The following is a 19,790-nucleotide window of genomic DNA, read 5'->3' on the forward strand; positions in this document are numbered from 1 at the left end:
AGACTTTCATTCTGAGTGCAAACTATATTATGTAAGGGACTTTTTTTTTTTTTTTTTTTAATGCTTAGTGATTTCTTTTGGAGATGGTCAAGCGTTTAGCACTGATCCTCTTATCGGCTTTTCTAGTAAGTTGCTGTATGACTTTCCAATTATTTATGGCCTGTTTTTTCACAATTGGGAAGGATTTACTGTTCCTGTTAATAGCAATTACATAGTTTGTATCTTTAGCAAATACAGCTATTCAAAGCGTAATGTGGGATTATTGACCCAAAATGTTATGACATCAATTAGAATGTATTTATATTGTTCCAGGGCTCGCAGAGCAAACTATATAAGTACAGGAGGAAATGTAAAAGCATGTTATACTTCTGATCTGCTTAACGCTCACAAAATTCCATGTGCAGGTGGATTAATGCATGAATTCTAGGTTTTCCTGTAATACTGAACTTGATCATTGTGACCTTAATTTTGTGTTGTACTAAGAACTGAGTCTTTTGCTCAATTTAAAATAGCTTTGTAAGGGTTCTTAACAGAGAGCACTTTTCCTTATGCTGTTATTGAATGACATTTTTCCTTTCTAGTTATAAAGTGCAGGATGGGTGGTTTGTTTGGTTTCAGGTAGGCTTGTTGAACTGAATCTTTAGGAAGCTTCTGACTGTGCTCTGAGTAAGTATGAGGCTTGTGTCACTTATGCCCGAGAGTGGAAGTGCTTTATAATGTTAGTAAGGATACAAATAAGCCACTACAGAAATGGAAGAGGCTTGCTTTGTATTTGATCCAGTATTGGTGCCAACCATCTGCTCTTTCTTTCCTCCACTGAAATCCCTGTGGCGAAAAGGGAGGAGATTGGGCAGGTAACTGGCAGGGAGCTCTGAATCTGGGGGCCTGGAGACTGCTCCGATTCTTTTAATTAAAGGTTATTCTTTAAACCTTGCTGGTTTCCACCATGTGATGATCGTGCTTGCCCATGTCTTTCAGTGTTCCTACCCCCCAGTATTAACTAGTGTGCATTTGCTTAGCTGCATTGTTGTAATGCCTGACAGCCCCAGTCATGGCCAAGAGCTTACCGTACCTTGTAACGGACCAGCACAATAAAAAGACCCTTTTGTATTCAACAGTGACCACAAGACTTCTTAAAAGACATAATTTCAGGAATTCGAACTAAAGTCCTGTCAGTGCTGCTGAAGATTGACTACTTGAGTAGTTTTATAATAGATTAGCTCAGTCAATACTGGCATCTGCCTGGCTGCAATTGTGTGGATGTGGGCAAACCAAGATCAGCACTGCTTCAGCTTATATAACTGCTGAAAAACAAAAAGATATTTCTGGGTCGAGTGAGGCAGAGAGGCATATGACAAAAGAACAACTATGTTATTATTTGTGTGACCTTTTTCCTTCATTTTTGGCCCCTTCCCTCTTCTTTGGTTATTGCTACCCTGTTGCATCATGTCTCAAATTAGACTTTTAAGCTCTTTCTGGAAGAATCCCCATCTAGCCTGTTAGTGTGTACTGTTAAAGATAATACGACTTTTATGACCTCTAGAATACTTCATGAATATCACTGTGTTGGTTTTCAGGTAGTATTCTGATTTTTATGAACTGATCTGAAGTGGCTTGCATGTCTGTAGCAGAGCTGGAAATTGATCCTTGATCCTCTGAGGTTCTTGCCTGTGCTTTTAGTCCCAGCTATTCTCCAGCCAGCCTTGGGTGGGTGATGATGCCTGCTTGATGGCATCAGGAGTGTGTCTGCGAGAGCTACGGTCTAGATATTGAGTGCATTTACGTCTCTCATGAAGAAACCTCTGGGAATGGAAAGCATCATCATCTCTATGAGCTTTCCCCTTTCTCTCCCCTTATCTGTAGGCCATTACCTCTTGCAGCGCCTTGAAGGAACCTGTGAAGTGCTCAGACTGTGATATTCCATACACTGGACACCCGTGTATGCCTGGTTTTGTGAGGGAGTGCTGGAAAAGCCAAGACGGAAACAACTGAAGCTGCAGCAGCACTCTTCCCTGTTGCAGCTCGGTGCATTCAGGGGTGTTTTCTTCTCGGGGCTAAAGCGCAGAGAGATTTGGTCTGTCTCTGGGGTGTATCCATGCAATTCTGCAGCTGGTGTGTTTGTGGCGGGAGAGGCATTCGGAGTGAAGGACACGTTGTGGTTATGTCAGCTATGTGAATGCGAGGGCAGGGAGAAGCTTTTGGCCTGCTCTTTGCCATTCTGACTTTAGAGCCTGCTGCGATTCCTGCATGTTGGAGTATTGGTCTCTCTGTTGCTAGCAACTGCCTTCCCTGACAGCTCCAAACAAAAAAGCTTAAAATAGCTATAAAGTGCTTACAATTAGAAGAACTGTTAACCCATTTCCAGTGGGAAAGAGTAGTCTGTTCGCATAACTTTACAAAGCCTGAAAGCAGCGTTTCATACTCCTTAATTGCTGTGCTCTTTCTGCGCTCCAAGGCTGCCCAAGCCTCTTCAAATCATGGTATTTGTCATGATGACAGATTATAATAACTAATATTCCTAACTTCAGTACAGTTTATAAGCATTAACTCATTTAAGAAATGTACCATATACCTATTTTGTTAAAGGGTAAGCCTGCACTGCGTTGCAAAGCCATTTGTAAAGATGGGCTTTCCTGCATATTTGTTTACAGAAGTCCAGTTTACGGAGCTGCCTTTCTCATAGTTCTCTCTAAGAACTGCATGTTGTTGCTGTGCAAGACGAAAGATGAGCCTGGTGCAAATCATGAATCTTTTGTTTTCATGAGATGAGGTTTGGACAAAATTTCAATTATTTTGGAAATACCACTCAAAGTTTTGCTTGAGGATAAATTAAATTGAGGATCTAACTTCTATTTGCTGTAGTACCTTTTCAATAGCTGGTAGAAACAACGTTGTGAGTTCCTTTAAAAATAAATCAGGGTGAGGTTTTTTTTTCCCTTTTGTTGTTTGTTTAACAATCTGCTAAGTTTTAAAATTCCAGTCTGTCTTTTTAATAGTTTTTCCTCCTCATCCATGCTGATTTTGTTCTGGTGGAGCTGTTCGTGTAAGCCAGGTTTTGCCTGGCTCGTTTGTTGTAAGGACAAGACTAATCAGCACGTAATGGGTATTTTCTTTGTAACAACTTTTTGTGTCTTTCGCATGCCTTTAAAACAAAATTATGTGGAAAATGCCAGGTGCATTTTGAAAAGCGAACCTGCAATACTTGTACTGAGTTTACAGCTTGAATTGGGAAGACAACCCAAAATATAGGTTATTTTTTGAGCGTTCCTTGAAAGTACACAACTGCCCTCTCATAGAACTGTTATCTGAAAACTTCCTTTTGAGGCACATCGGTGGTGCTTTGGACCCTGTAGTTCAAAAACCAAAAATCCTTCTCTTTAATGTCCTGCATACTAGAACGCATCTGTGTGTTTAGATGGAACGTGGAAAATTGTGGTGATAGGGGATAAATAGAACTACATCCACTGATGTAAGTAGTAGGTCAAAATATAATCAGAATGCATGCTTAGGTGAATTTTAAGATCATTCGAACAGAAAAGAAAGCTTCCCAATTAAATCACATCTATGAGAACACATTTTCACTGCCTCTCCTTTATTACATCCTTTACTGTAATAGACCAAAATATTTTGCTTAGGTAGGATTTGTATTTCTCCTTGGTTTGATTAGTTCATGAGGTATCGTTAATATTTTCTTCTTGGGTATGTATATTTTTCCCAAACAATATGGTAATTCTACATTTTATGTTATTTTCTTGCTGTAGGTAATTTAACCTATGGTGCTGAATGTCAGGAATGGTCTAGATTGGAGCAGTAGTTTGTCACATCTGCTGGTGCAATGCAAGCTACCTGATTTTGCTGGCACATGGTCCTTCAGCATGACCGTTGTTTCCCCTGCTTCACATCACAGAGCTAATGGATTTAACTTTTGAATCTTTGGTTAGTACAGTGTTTTAATACAGCTTTATCAGTTCCCAGCCTCTGAAAATGGGAAAGTGAAAGTGGTAGCAACGTAATTTTAGTCATGCTGTCCTCAGGGCGGAGGTGTCCTTGAAGTCAGTCATAGCTTCAGTCTTTCTCCGCAATAGGAACGGACCAATCATGAAAATTTGGTTAGGCCATAAACATCTTTGACATGTGCTACTTATTTAGGTATGTGTTTGCTGGCCCCAGGCAGGCACCTTCAGGCAACAGGGGAAGTTGTCAGGCTTCCTGGATGCTGTGTTTTCCCTTTTGTTGTTGTCTGTCTGTCTGTGAAGCAGCTTTCCTTTGGTCTCTTTGCCCCTGTTGCGGGCACGCGGTAAAGAGTTCCTTTTTCGCTACGCAGTGTTACACAAACAAGTAAGCCTTCCCCGTTTCATAGGCTTTATTGATTCTAGGACTTTCATCTGATACAGTTCCCTAGGTTAGTTTCTTACTTTGAGGTGTTGGGGGGGGGGGGTGATTTTTACCTACTTACATTCTTTTGTAGTGGGCTTCGTTTAAGCTGGAGACTGTTCAGTTTGTTGTTTTTGCTTGTTCACTTTCGACTTCAGTTGCTGCTCTTCTGTGGTGCTAGGCTCCTGGAAAATACGCCTTTCGCTGTAGAGACAGGCTTTCTAGGTGTCTGTGGAAAACGCCCTACCATTTGGGATAAGGTGACAGGGACATAGAACCATCATCCTCCATTTATGCTTTTGGTTTTCTTGGACAATGTTAAGTTTCTCAGTTGCTTTGAGCTTTCCCCTGCCTTTCTTCAGAAGATAGGTTGCTGTTCTTTGCTGTATAGAATTTACAAACATGGTCTATTTTCTGTTTTTTTTTTCTTGTTCCCTCCCGGGGCGATATGTAGGAAAGCTGTGCTGTTATCCTTTCTGCTCAAGGTGTCTGAAGGTGGCGAGTGGGAGGTTGCAAACAATCTGCAGGAATTTTGATGTAGCTAACTGTCTGGAAGAAATTGTGACAAAGCGAGTGTGCGGGAGAGGCTTTTGAGGGAGAGATTGAAGCTGTTTTCATATACAGCAGGGTAAGCATAGGATATGGATAAGCTGCGTAATCGGCTTTGCAAATCTTCTGGCAAACGCAAAAACTGTCCCCTGTTTTCATCGCTTTCTTGGTTCTTACTCAAGACTGTTGCAATAGGTGGTGGTGGTGGTTTCACATGGGCAAATTTCTGTTAGCTGGAACAAGTTTCTTGTTTGTGATGCCCTGCAAGTCTGCAGTCATTTTAAAAAACCAAACCACCAAAACCAGAAACAAACCCTACCTTATTGAACTACCTCTGTCCTGCTGTTGCACTGGAGGAATTAAACCGTCTTTGCCTTTTCTGCACATATGTAAGTAGTGCACCAGATTTTTATCTTTTGTGTGTAGATTTAAACCCATGTTTTCTTGCAGGATTGGAGGGGAACTGGTAGCTAGTGTCCTATATTCTGTTCTTGATTTTTGACCTGGTTTGTTGTGTGATCTCACAAGTGAGTTAGTTCCTCTGGTTTTGTTCCTCATTAGTAAAATGTGTGTCATGATTCTTTACCTGTTTCATAAATGTGGGATTTGACCATAATAATGACCAAATTAGAGAAGGAAGGCTCAGTTGCTCTGTCTCAGAAGGACACTGACTGGCTTGCTGCGTTTGACTTAAATGTAAAAATTGTTCTTGGAATCTGTTCATCATCATTAGAAGCGATTGAGCTTCTTACAGGGGATATCAGTAATTTGAGTTGCTGGCAGCAGGAGGATTTAGTGAGAAATGATTCTCATCACTCTGATTTGACAGATTTCCTGGCAGGAACTGTGTCAGCATTGTTGCAGTTAAGGCTGAGAATGTACATTAGCTAGAACCCAGGAACACTTTTCATTTTTCGCATGAAAAAAACTAAAATAGAAGTATCTAAAAGCTAAGATTAAAGTGGTGAAATAGAAGATGGTCTGTGACCACTTGTTATTATTTTCTGCATCCTTAACTTTGCCAAGGTTTGAGAAGTCAGTCTTTCCCGAGTCATTTCTGCAGCATTCTGTCAGAGAGAATTGTGTGTGAATGATCTCAAAGGAGATCAGGAATGTGCAAAATTTAAACCTGTTTATCGTGCCAAATATAGGTGGCGTGGCAAATGGACTAAACAAAGCACAGGACAGCACAGCCCTCAACAGCTGGGCTGAAGAGTAGGGTTTAAGGTTACTACAGTGTGTGAGGTCATGAACTTGATGCGTGAAATTGTACAACTATGCGCATACTTAGTGAAGAGAGTATTTAAAGAAATGGAATAATGGTGGGTGGTTATTAAATATACAGGCAAAAAGTTTTAAAGGGAGATAAAGACATTTTATATTAAGTGGTTGCAATGGACTGTTTTTAATTTATCCTCTACATCAAATAACCTTTTAATTTAAAAAAATACATTTAAAACGTTTTATAGCAAACTCTCTAGGCTAATGATAAACTGGGACAAGATGGTTGCAATGGGTAGAGATGTCTAAACGATTCTGCAGAACCTACTTTGGGTTGAGTAAAATCTGCTAATGGGTGCTCAGGGCTGGTACCAGCCTGGTGAGTGGCTCTGAGTGCCTGTGCCCTGCATTCCTCAGATACCTCTGCTTTGAAAGGACTTTATTAATTTGAGAACAGCATCCTGGATGCAGGCAGAGACTCCTCCTTAGTCCTTATTGTATACTTAAGTAAGTCCTTCAGGAGACTTTGGCTAAATCTAGCCCATGTGGTGTTTTATACGTGTTTATGATTTTCTTTACTGCTCTAGTGCAGATATGCTGGAGACGTTTTAGCTAAAAATGCTAACCATAACTTCTCTCAGTAAGGTGTCATAGGTTACTTTTTTAATGTTGTTTTTCATTCCAGAAAATACTGCATAAGTGCCCATTGGGTATATGTGTATCTAAGTTGGCATTGTTTTTGGGTCTAGAAGTGAAAGCCTTGCAACATGAAAAATTCCTTAGAAATCTGAAAATAATGACAGTATTAAAGGTGGTGACATACAATTCATATTGATCTGAAGAAAGGTCGAGAGATGTTCTTGCATGCCAGAAGTTCCTGGAAGTGGAAATAACTGATGATGTTGCATGCCACATCTTAGAGTTGTGAAAACAAAATATACTGATGCTAGGTTCTGCTTTTTCTCTGTGCAGTGTAAAAGCAATGCAAGGTATCGTAACACTTCAGTATATTTGGAGGCAAGACACAGCATCTTCTGGGAATTACAGTATCAGAACTGGCTCTGTGCTTTATTCAAAGGTAAGAAACGCTCAGGAGTGTACTGCTACAAAGTACACTTAAGCCTGGAAGTGTGTTGCCATTTTACTGCACTACTGCAGGCTGACTCTTGTGCTGAAATTAAAGTAAAACAAAACAAGAAAAAAAAACCCCAAAGCTGGTAATTGGCTAGGATGATGATAATGTGAGCTCATCCCTCAACCTCAGGGAGGGAAGCCTGCTTAGTCATAGAGCCAGCAGTGCTCAGCCAATGAAGCTGCCAAGTGTGAGCTTTCCTGGACCATAGTCATGCTGCAGCTTGAACATCTATCACTTCAGCTCAAACTATGGACTATTATTATTAGGATGACCTACAAGATATTTTTCTGCAGTTTTTCTATATAGAAAGAAATTCTAAAAAGCTAATTTTGTGATGTTTTCTTTTGCCATCTAATACTGGATGCACCAAATCCTCTTTTTTTCTTGGTGATGTCTTAGTTAAGATTTATTTATTTTTGCATGCAGTTGGGAGAGCTGGGATGTTCAATAAGCATGCTTTGTTCAAAGTACCTTAAATCTCTTTTTCTTCCCCGGTAATGTCATTTTCACTATCCTGGTTTTTGTGCTGTGGTAACTTCAGTTGTTCTTCAATCACTACAGTCTTCTCAAGTGACAAGATAACTTCCCTAAGAGGCATATAATATTTTCTAGGACTCCCTTTATGGAACACACTAGTACATATTCCTTTCCCTCCTTTAGGTTATCTCTGAACTTACTTTTTTTGTAAACTTTGCATCTTAATACTTTTGTTACATCTCTTTCCTAGATAGGTGCAGTTCTAAACTGGTCTTAATTAGGCTTTGCAATGCTGGTGGCTTCCTATGTAGTAATGGAAAAAGCAGAGCCGAAGCCCACACAAGGGGAGGTTTGGAGAGCTGTGCTAGTGCAATGCTTTCTCACTAACCTGAGAGCCCTCTTTCTAAAGGTCTTCTGGATACTTGTGTGTGTAGTAGTTGCAAGTCTCAGCCACCTCTATTAAGAACAGCATCAGCTTTGGGGCGTGGGGTTTTTTTTCTTCTTTTTTTTTTTTCTTTTTTCTTTTTTAGAAGGGTTAAAAACAAGGACCCTTGAAGTTGTATGACTGCTTTTGGGCAGTTACCTTTGCATTCTTCCTCGAAGTGTAGAAACTCTACAGCAGAGCTTCTAAAGGTTGTCTGGCAGGCTTAAATTTGATCTAGTGGTAATGTCTTCTGATATAGAGAAAAACTTGCATTCTTTTTATCAGAATTATGTGGCTGATCAATACGAAAGCATGCAGAAGCATCAGTGGAAGGACAAGTGTTACAAGCTTGTCTAGTTTGGAGAAAAATAGCTTGTAATGATTGCAGAAAGTAAGATAGTGTCAGAAACCACTGCTAGTAGGTTACCCCAGGTATTGTGGTTTAGCTGTTAGCTCTGTTACATTTGTAGCAGTGCTGCAAAAAGCAAGGAGAGAGAGTAACATTAATGTTCCTGAGAGGCATATAGCAACCTTTCCACCTCTACATTTTTGCTACCAGGGACCCAGTTTCCTGCCGTAGGATGTTTTTTCCTCTCCTAATGAAGTTTTAGGATAGGAAAAACTTACTTTACAAAATCCTTGTTTGTGTACTAGTTGCAGTTTAGAGAGAGTTTTCCATATCACGTGTCCATAATTTCTCCTGGAGTTATTTTCGTCCTGTTGAAAGAGGACTGGAAAATGAGCCGAGACGTTGTGCTTAGAGGAGGGAGGAACGCCCTGGCTCCGTGATACCGGGTGGCAGAGGTCCACGGTTTGTAGCCAGGGCGAAGAGGGAGGGAGCGTGGGGGGAACAGCTATGTAACAGCCTGAGGAAGTGAGTCACTTCGCTCTGAAACGCGTGGTTCCAGTAGCACTGAAGCCAAGCTTGGCCTCTGAGGTGGAAGTTGTGTAAGTGAATCTAAACTCTTTGTCTTTTCCTCCTCATCATGCTCCCAGCCCCACCCCAGTATTAAAATCTGCACTGTAGCCGTATCCGTTTAGAGTGAACTCGGGTTGCAGGACTTCAGTGTGCTGTATGCTTTTGTTTTATTATTTTTCATTTTATAGAGAGAGATAAGTGGATTGCAGGTTTCATTGGAGGGGATGCGCGTGTTAGTCTTACCTGCTCCACTTACGAGGACCTTGATTTTATAGCCGAAGGGATGCAATAAGAATGGGTTTTTAACAATTTATTAAAGTCTTTCTGAAATATATTGACAGTGTGATTTGAAGTGGAACAGAGTACATACTGAAAAGAGATAGTGATAGAGACTTGCACTTAATTACTTGAGTGTTAGTAGTTTAAGAATTTAATTAAATTTAAAACTAAACTTCTTAAAAGGTTTTAGGTGTCCTGCTAGAAATACTAGTGTATGTGTTAACACATTAGACCTTAATCCTGCAAACTAGGCTTTTAAAGCCCTATTTGTGGATAGCTTTTTTCTGTGGAAGAGGAGGATAGAATGGTCCTAGACTGCATGTTCCGGAAAGGCTTTCTCCTATTATGTTTGTAGCTGTACACTAACAGATATTTGCTGGTATCTGGGAGCAGCTGTAACAATCTGCCTGAACTACTTTTCCATGAGTGTGACCTGAGCAGGAGCAGTTGCTTTCAGCTGTTGAAGAAAGCATCTGAGAAGGCAACAGGTTGAGCAGGCCCTGTCTTCAGTGCTTGGGTGCTTGGTGGGCAGTTCTTAATTGGAAAGCAACTGTGATGATTGGGGGCGGGGGGGGGGGGGGTGTGTGTGAATGATGGGCTGCCGCCTGATTCTTTCCTTCAAAACACTGAATTGAGCATCTAGGTGCGTGTTTGGCTGCAGCCTTCGTGTGCGTGTGCGTGTTTTACGTGTCTTTGGGAAATGTGGCCTGGGAAAACATTATTTTTCTTTTGGTGAGTCATGAGGGGTTTTTTGTTTTGTGTTTTTGAGTTCAGATTAAAAACAGATTATTCTGGCTACAAGAAGACATAGAAGTAATTGGCCAGATGAGAGGGAGTTTAAGAGAACCCTTCAGGGTGAGCCTGAGTGATTAGTCAGAAGTCTGTGTGCAACTGGGAGTTGCATCATGCAAATACAGTGTGATATCTGTTTTGTAAAACTAAGTTGTTTTGTTTTATGTTCTTCTCGCAGGTCAGGCTATTATTTCTTGCACGTATTATCCTCATCTTCGTTTCTGTAGGAAATGGGACAGACACACATGTTGTTGCTTATCGCGTGAGGGTTTATATGCCAGTTATGTCTGTTGGTGATTCATTGCAATTGCTTCTCTATTTCAGGACCTGTAACTAAGCGGACCCTACTGACCTCTGAACCACAAAGGATAAGAGTGAAAAGAAGCGGGAGAAGCACACGAAGAAAAAGGAAGCGGATGCACTTTCATCTGGACTTCTTTCCTGCCCTTTATTACTAAAACTGAATGGAAAAGAGAGACTTCCGTGCCTTTCCTCCCCCAGCCTCAGGGATGGGTGGATTGTAAATACAGTGTGTGCAGCTGGGAGAATAGACTGAACCATGAATCTTCAGGCTCAGCAAAAGTCTTCAAGCAAAAGGACTGGGAAAAGAATTGCCTATTTTAATGAGCAGGAAATAGCTGTGTCATCAAAAGAACCACAGCAGCAGCTTAAGGAAGGACAGTACTATGGTCATGGGGGGAATATACCGGTCTCCCAGACTGTGGAGATTTCTCACACAGGAGGATTAACAAGTGCCCCCAACAATGTTGCTTTGATGAACTCTGTTTACAATCAAGATAGGGGTGAATCAATGATGATGTCCCAGACGGTAACAGCTGTCAAATGGCAGAATTCACTAATGGGGAACCAGTTGCCAGAGAGGGGTGACAGCCACTGGCAGTCTCCACCTTCGATGTGGAACCACGGTATGGTTTTTGGGGGCAACCCAAAAGGACCCCACTCCAATGCTGGTGCCCCGGGCTTCTATGGCCACCCAGAAGCCCTTAAAAGAAATCAAGAGAAAGGAGTGTTCGTGTCACAGCTGGACTTGTATGGAGATGCCGTCCAGCAGATGATGTCCCAGAAGGCTCAGCTGGAACAGCAAGCCCTGGTTAGACAGCAAGCTCAAATGAATTCTTTTCATCAGATGCAGAAACAGCAGCAGCAGAATCAAAGTCTGCCGTTACAGCCTTTCCAACTTGCATTTGGTCATCAAGGCCAAAAGCAGGGTCTTCCTGAACTGTTACACGTCTTTCAAGAAGCCCCAGCTTCTTCCAGTCCAGCATTTACGGCTCAGCAAAAACAGCAAGCTCTTCCCCAGCTACAACTGTTTGAAAATTTCTATCCTCAACAGCAACAGCAGCAACAGGCTGCCACACAAGCCTTCAGTCTGCAGCAAACTACTTCCATAGCACAGCCTCATGTGGCAGCTGCAGCACCTCAGCATCACATGATGGCACACCAGTTTCAGCAAACAGAGAGGAACCAGGAACTATTCAAGGCTCTAACAGAGCAGAACCAACAGACTGTGCTACCTCAGACTCAGATTCCCTTTCCAAGAAGGTCACGGAGACTCTCCAAAGAAGGTGTCCTGCTGACATCTACAGGAGAAGTGTTGGCTTCCAAGCCGGCAGAAGAACAACCTAGCAATTTATTTCTGCATCACTGGCAAACGCACCAGCAAGAGGTCCCATTACAGCAGCTGCCTGAATCACTGGCCCACAACAAAAGTAGCTATTTGCACCCCAAGAGAATAGATCTGGGGCAGAAGGATGTCCTCGTCAATAGTGAGCTGTGCCAGATGGAAACAGACAGGCAAGCCACAGCCCAGAATGGTAGAGAAGGGGAGAAACAGTCAGTAGCAGCAGCTGAAGAAAACACTCAGAGAACTAATGATTTTCAGGGTGTCAGAGGTGGTGTAATCCAGAGCACGCGACGGAGACGGCGTGTTTCTCAAGAAGCCAATTTGCTAACTTTGGCCCAAAAAGCTGTTGAGCTGGCTTCTCTTCAGAATGTAAAGGTAAGGTATACAACCTAGCCAATACAGCATGGTTTAGACTACAAAATAGGGCTGAAATGAAAGGAATTTACGTACATATGCAGGATAGGATGGTATCTTGATGCAAGAAGTGTTGTGGTACAGCAAGGGCAGCTCTGGAGTGGTGGCATGTAAGTTCAGCTACTGTAATTCATAGATGTGGGAGAAGAGAGATCTCCTAGTGCAGTGAAACCACCTCAGGGCAGTTTTATGTCGCTAATACTGAATGTGATTTTAGCCCAGGGCTTCAAAATATGGATGTTTTCAGCTTAGGCCTCAAGCTGATCAGGAATTTAGAGAGACAAGTATAAGCAGTTCGCTTGGTGTCTTTTTACAAATTTAACGTTCTCTTCCTTTTATGTTAAAAGACTGCTGCTTACCTGCCAGTTTTTCAGTTTTAGCGGTTGAAGTGTTTCTAAATTGTGCTGTCTACAAATTACATAATGCAATATATGTGTTCAATATTTCCCAAATATTAAAAGCCTGAGGAAGCCTCACTTCTATGAAGAACTTATACTGGGCATAACAAAGGTCTGTCTGATGCGGTCTCTTGTTTCTGAGAATGGCCTGCAGCGGATGTTTAGAGATGGGTAACCTGAGGAAAAAGTCTGCCTGTAGACCTTCTGTAGGGCTTGATGGGGAAGAAATATTTAGTGTTGGCTGATTAGGTAGTTCACTACTCTTATCCTTTTGGTGTCCCATCGGTCTAAACTGTACGGTACGTATTCCATATGGCAGGATGACAGGTTTCAAAATTAACTAGCCAAGGGGAGGCAAGTGGTGGGATTTTGGAGTTGGGTGGGGATTTTTTGAGGGTTTTTTTTTGAGGTTTTCTTTCAGTTGTGGTTTGACTAATCTTTCATTGAGTGTCTTTCATGAGAAGTAAAGATACACTTTTCAGAAGCTGTGTTGCCAGAGGCTGATGAAATACGGGTGTTAGAGCATGAGCTACTTTTACCTACAGTTGCTGCCCAGTCAGACAGCAAAGGGAAGGGAATTTTATTCCCCCTCTCATTCTTGTCGTCATTTTCTTCCTAGACTGTCTGTGGCTATTTTTCCAATTTCTTCCTTAGAGGGATGTGCTGTTTGAGTGAAAGAACTGCACTAATAAACAGTGAGGCAAATATCCATAGCTTACTCCACCTCTTGCACAGCAGACAGCAACCAGTGACTGTTGATGCTGTCTTCAATACTTTTTGCTCTAGCTCCAGTTGAACAAGCAGATTTGATAGAAAACTTGTAGTAGTATTTAGCAGCATGAGCTATTTGCTCATGCTCTCCCAGCCATTGCATGTTTATGTTGCAGGAAGGCCTACAATTCACATCACGCAAGTCTGATCACCGACACAGTGGCAAGAAAAAGCTAACAGAGCATCTAGGAAAAGGCCCTGAGAGGCAAAGCAAGAAACTGGCCGTCTGAAGGCATGTCTGCTTGTAGCTAGATTCATAACGTAAAGACCGGACAGAGAAGTGTTTTGACAGATGCTCTTTTGTTCTTTGCAGTTATGCAAGCAGCTTGTTTGCTCCTATGATGACACTAGCCGAAGAACTCCTTATGTTTAGATCTCTTCAGGCTTTCAGGATGAGGTTTTGAAAGATGTTAAAATTCTTACCTGAGGTCTGATGGATTTTACATCTTTAAGGGGGTTGGGTAGCCACTGCTGTGAGGAAGAAAAAGAAAACGTGTATGGGAGGAGAGTGGTTTCCTTCTTTTGTCAGTGTCTTTCTGTTGTAAACAACCTAGAAGTTTTCTCTAGCATAGGTTATGTGAAGAGCATGTAAGAAGGCCATAGAATTAAATTACTGATTAAAGAAGATACATTCGTAATTTGAACCAGTTGTTTGAACATGTGTGTACCTTATGCAAAAACATTATTTTGGACAGCAGTATCTGTCTACATGTAGTGTCACAACTGATGCTTTGCACCAGAGCTGCCCATCATACTGTCCCAGCCTTTTTCAGGTGGTGCAAGCTTGTTGCTGTTTACAGGCTGCAGCAAATTCTCAACTCTTAGTTTTATGTTTTCATTTTGCATATAACTGTTATATGCAAAAAGGCAGTGTAATTTTTTTTCTTTAATAGTGCAAAAAACTTTTTTCAGATCTGAAATAGTCATCTTAAGGGTGTCTGGATTTAAATATTCCTTTATGGAGGGGAGACGGAGGTTTTAGTTACCCGGCCTCTTTCCCCTGGCACAGGGCAGGGCACCAGCTGCCACAAAGAGAAGAAAAAAAAAAAAAGTTTTATTTGTGGAATAGCAGTTCTGGACTTGCCTCCTTCATGGACAAGCTTCAGTTTGACTGCAGAGAGAAGCTGCCTTTACTGTTAGCAAGATGATGGAGAATGACGGCAGAAAGCACTGTACGGGCAGGCGCTTCTAAAAGGCTGGTGTGGTTTCTTGTCTGATCACAGCAGTGGCCTTGGAATAGTTCTTCCAGCTATCGCAATCGGGTTTTGTCTGTGAATTGTAAATTTTTTAGAAAGCACTTGACGGATAGACAGGATCAGTGCCAAAATGACTGATGGGTTTCTGTGGGTGTCCTGGAGGACTCTAGATCACTAGTTCATCCCTCAATATTTATGCAAGAGTCTAAATGGAAGTGCAACAAGTTGCACTTGCTGGAGTTACCCAGCAGCCCTCCTGCCCCAAATTCTGCAGCAGAGACGCTGAGCTAGCTGAAAATCCCCTAGCAGTTCTACAAGTGAAGGTCCTGTCCCTTGTTCAGTGACTTCTTTCTGCTTACCTCTGAGCATAAGCAAACAGTTGAGAAACTATTTAGGGATCTGAAGCAAATAGCTTAATTCCAAAATCAGTCATGTCCCCTCTTCGTAAACCAGAGGGTATGTGTGATCTTTCATGACCAGAAAAGCTCTGGTGTGGACCAGAGCATCTTTAAGGATGTCTCAGCTATTTCTGTTAAGTTCCCAGTGGTGCCTTCTCTCTATCTTTACTACTGTTCAGGTCTCCTCCTTCCTCTTTTCTCTCAAAGGGGTCATCTCTCCCATCATCAAGGAAGAGAGTCCTTTGCTGGTTACCTCCCAATCTTGAAAATAAAAGGAGCATGGTTAACTGCTCATACAGCCAAAGAAATGTGACATCTTTTGTGTGACTAGCTGCCATAATTTCCTCCTTGTAGTCAGGAAATTAGTTCATGGCTCTTGACCGAGAGAGATCTGTGTAGTACACAGGAAGTATCTGAGGTTTGTAGATTGGTCAGAATTGGTACTTGTTCCCATATTCATATTACCATTACTAGTTTGACTGCCATTATTCTCTCAGGTACCCAGAAAGTATGCTAAAGTGCTTGCACTAGTAACAGCTACATCAGGAGGAAAAAAAGTAATCTGATTAAAACCAAGACTTTTCTTGGCCACTGTCTAAAGAACGCAGTATGAATGCACCGCTCTAAACAGTGGTGTAAAACTATCTGTTGTGGATCTCGCTGCCAGAAGATGACCCCAGAGCTATCCCAGGTGTTTAACTAGGCTTCAGTAATAAGGCAATAACAGCATAAATTTCCCTGATGAATGGAGGCCCACGTATAGCAGCATGCAGCCACATGTGAGCTGCTGCTTCAGGTATGGGCAGGACTAGTGGAAGTAGGCATCTGTTTCCAGTAGATGACCTGTTTATATGTTTAAAAAGGCATCCTTGTTAGTCTCTCTTTCCTGAAGTAGTGGAGGGAGGCTACAAAAATTTACAAGAGGCCCTTAACATCTAGAGGTAGTGGTCCCTAGTGACATATCTGTCAGCATGATGAATGCCCTCCAAATCCAAAATTGGTAGTCTCATGGGAAAGTACAGGTGTGAAGTACAGGTTCACCAGCCTGGAGTGAAGGGAGGTCCTCAGAGCTCCTTAATTCCTCCTGCAGCGCTATCTGGGGCAGCTGATGCCAATTGTGACTTTTCAGTTGTGCGTTTCATCGTTGCATGGTGGGGGCAGATATCTCCAGCCTCTGTGAAGAAGTAGTCAGAATTCTAAACTGCAGTGTCACTTACAGGATAAACCTTTCTGTGCACGCTTAGCCTTACTCTAATAAAAGGTCTTGGAAGGACGCAGTCCTAAATCTTCTTGATATGATTGATTTTATTTGCTCAAGCTTGGAACCTAGCTTTTTTTGAAGGGTTAGTGTTTCGGAGTGGACCTGTTTGCTCTTAAAAGCAACACAAATTTCCAGGACTCTCATTTGGAGAGAGGCCAGAGCCCTAACTCCAGGCTCTGACGGATGCATCTTGTGACAATACAGTTTGCGCTTCCCTCAATATAAATATAGTATCAAAGTGGGACTTCAGTCTAGTGTCCTTCTAGCTGTCACGGGTTGACTCTTCATGGGCCAGCTGGAGCATGTTCCCTCGCTTATCAGTGAAGCCAGCTTTCTTGATCTATGACCACAGTGAGATGACTGGAGGGGGTGTGTCTAAATCCTTGTGACAGAACCTGCTTATGCTAGCTTTTTAATCAGAATCAGGTATTCTTAATGGCACACAATAGATTCTTTTTGAGGACTTCAGTAAATCTCTGCAAAATTTTGGAAGTCCAGGTTGGAGATCTCTTGCCATACTTGAGAGATAATGTGCTTTAGTTTCCACCTACAAAACACGGCTGTTCAGGTGGATTCCTCAGTAGATTGTGGCTCTGATGGAGGATGAGTTTGCCTACCTAATCCTATCCAAAGGCTTTCCAAACAGAGCTCTAAGTTAGAGAGAAGTTCTGAAACACCAAAAGGAGCATCTTTTACAGCTTCCAGACGGCACTTTATGAGAGCTCAAGAAGGCCTTTTACATCCCCAAGAGAGGTGTTTTGGAAGTTGTACTTTAACATCTGGCTTCTAAGTGAGCTGGCAACTGCTTCTGAATTGAGAGTGGAATGAACATGTGGATAGTCATGTGAAGGACTAGAAATCACTTCTCTAGCAGTACCTGAAGCCATTTGGGGTTACAGTATCCATGTGTTTATTTGGTAACTCATCCTCCATTCCCATCTCCTTGGAGCTCAATTTTCTAGGGTTTCCATGAGTAAAAGAAAGCAGAGACATGGAAACTGTAATGCCAGTGCAAAAAGTGCAGTTATGCCTTGTTGATTCTGCTGAGTAAAAGTCCTTCAGGATCAAGGCTGGTTAGACAACAAACTTCAAAGGCTCCAGTTATCATAAGGAAAGTTGCCTCAGTCATGTAAATCAGAAAAAATGCAGCAAAAAGCTAGCTCTGTTTTTTGTATGAGAGATTTAATTAAGATTGTCATGGTTCAGTCTTTCCTGGAGCCTAAGTCCAATGTTTAAAATTAATAACCTGCAGCTTATGATCATTACTAAAAATGAAGAACCTTTGTTGGAAGTTATATGGCAGGGCACAAATTCATCTGGAAGATAAAATGTCGCACCATAGGTAGTGAAATGATACTTAAGAATGATGTATACAAATATTCTAGCAGTTGAGACTTCAGGCAGTCCTCAAGTAATTCTAAGAAATTTTGGTAACACTTTTGTGAAGTATTCTTTTTCTTCCAGTAGCACTTTTCCAAATCCATTTCAGCTTGTAAATTGCATTGAGAAGCTTGATATACTACACTGAAAGATATAATCCAATTTATTATGTAAATACTACAGAACTTTTAAGGAATCTATTTTTCTTCTCAGGAACTGGATACTTCGGAAGAGAAGACGACTGTGCTGATAGCAGCTCCAGGACCTACAGCTGCAAAAAGTGTTGTGGAATTTGCCAGTTCTTCACCAGCCCCAAAAAGAGCCCGGGAGGATAACAGCCTCATGCCTCTTATCATTCCTGTGTCTGTGCCAGTGAGAAAAATTGACTTGCAGAGCCTTGGAAAGGAAAAGTCTGAGGAAGGAAAGCTCCAGAGAGGCCAAACAAATGATCGAGCTCCTTGTGAACGCAAGCCTTCTGTGATAGTCACTCGGAGGCGATCTAATCGTAATACTAACATGGAAACCTCAAATCAGGTATGGATAGACTAAGAAACCAAAGATGAGCCAAATCTGTTAGATTTAATTACATAGTTTTTATCCATAAGCTTTTCTGTTAAAGTAGTTTGATCTCAAGGCTTGAACTTGGAATGGATGTATTTCTGGGGACTGTGGATTTTTTTCATTATAAAATTGCCAAATATTTGGGCATCACTGGCTTTTCATGACCTACAGCTAATGCTAGTACAGCCAAGCAATGCCCCACTACTAAACAGTGAATAAAGCCAGATGGTCAATAACACTAGAATAAATAGTCTGTCTGAGTAAAGAGTGCTTTCTCCATACATACATAGATAATAATAAATTGTGAGTAGTGCACATATCTCTGTATATGAATAAAATCCAAAGTGAAGATTTATTCTCATGGAATTGAAATCTCTTAATGAGTTTCTGAAGGTCAGTACTTCTGTGTTCCCCTTCAGTGTGGTGCTGTTGAGTGGTTTTGGATTTTTGTGTCTCTTCTATTCAGAAGTACAATAGAACGTTCAGATACCAGAGAAATGGCAGGCATCTATAGGGAGGTTTCTCTGCATTTAAATGCTTGACCATCTAAGACAATATTGTTATATTGTCTTCTGTTCTCTTATCGCTGTTTGGTGTCACCGTGCATCTGTACCAGGGTTCTGCTATACTTATGTCCTCTTTTAAAGCTACCGTGAGGTCATTATCTTTCCAACCAAAGGTTGGACCAAGACATATGTGTAGTTCTTGTAAAATATAACTTCATAAGCACTCAGAGCTAGTGTTGCTTCCTAATAGCTCTTGTGTCCCTTCCATTCCCCATCTTCTTCCTCCCTCTTTCCCTTTGTGCTAATTGTTGAGACACTCTCCAACTGCCCTGTAAGAATGTTGTCATCTCACTGAAGTTTTTCAAATGACCTGAGGTTTTAAAATGACATTAAGTGTGTAATGTTTTTCTAATAGCATGAAGATGCTGTTCCAAAGGATGAAGCAGAGGGCTTTGCCCGGAAACCAAAGCAGCGGCCAAGACCTGAGCCACTCTTCATACCACCAAAAGCTGGCACCTTTATTGCACCACCTGTTTATTCTAACATTACTCCGTATCAGAGCCACTTACGGTCCCCTGTCCGTCTGGCGGATCATCCTTCGGATAGGAACTTTGAGCTACCTCCTTACACTCCTCCACCAATTCTTAGTCCAGTGAGAGAAGGGTCTGGGCTATATTTTAATGCTATCCTCTCTTCAACTGGTCATTCGGTGCCACCTCCAATGACTCCTAAAAGTGCTCACAGAACTCTGCTTAGATCAAGTAAGTTCTACTTTATCCTTCCTTTCTTGGCTAGTTTATGATTAGGAACGGTGGCGTAATAGGAGGAAGATCATGACTTTAGGAGGTGTGGTTATGTGGAGCTGGGACTTCTTTGTGATCATCTGGGGAGCTGGGATGGAGGAAATGCAGTGTTGCTTCCATCTAGGCATGCATGTTAAGATGCATTCACAAGTAATCTGCAACACCCCCTACTGACGTTCTTAGGAATGGAAAAGACAGTTCTTCCTCTATAATAGCTTGTCATTATCTTGAACTGAGGGGACAGTAAATAGTTATTACGAAGATGTAGATGGTGACTGGAAGGTAAG

At 41.7% G+C, this 19,790-nt stretch overlaps 1 protein-coding gene across 5 annotated transcripts in view; it reads left to right on the forward strand.

Annotated features, from left to right (window-relative positions):
• MIDEAS (mitotic deacetylase associated SANT domain protein) overlaps positions 1–19,790 on the forward strand; it is a 52,995-nt gene that overhangs the window by 19,909 nt on the left and 13,296 nt on the right. For 2 of the 5 annotated variants that reach the window (XM_075502830.1, XM_075502833.1), the window contains 3 exons: positions 10,495–12,190; positions 17,847–18,167; positions 19,116–19,461. In XM_075502830.1, the coding sequence (XP_075358945.1) occupies positions 10,730–12,190; positions 17,847–18,167; positions 19,116–19,461 (2,128 nt within the window). In that variant the 5' untranslated portion in view covers positions 10,495–10,729. Of the gene's footprint in view, positions 1–1,602; positions 1,708–3,917; positions 3,937–7,116; positions 7,223–10,494; positions 12,191–17,846; positions 18,168–19,115; positions 19,462–19,790 lie in introns of those variants that run through there. The other 3 variants (XM_075502832.1, XM_075502831.1, XM_075502834.1) reach the window with 3 other exon arrangements.

The sequence above is a fragment of the Mycteria americana genome, chromosome 5 (assembly GCF_035582795.1).
Source record: "Mycteria americana isolate JAX WOST 10 ecotype Jacksonville Zoo and Gardens chromosome 5, USCA_MyAme_1.0, whole genome shotgun sequence".
Lineage (NCBI taxonomy): Eukaryota > Metazoa > Chordata > Aves > Ciconiiformes > Ciconiidae > Mycteria > Mycteria americana.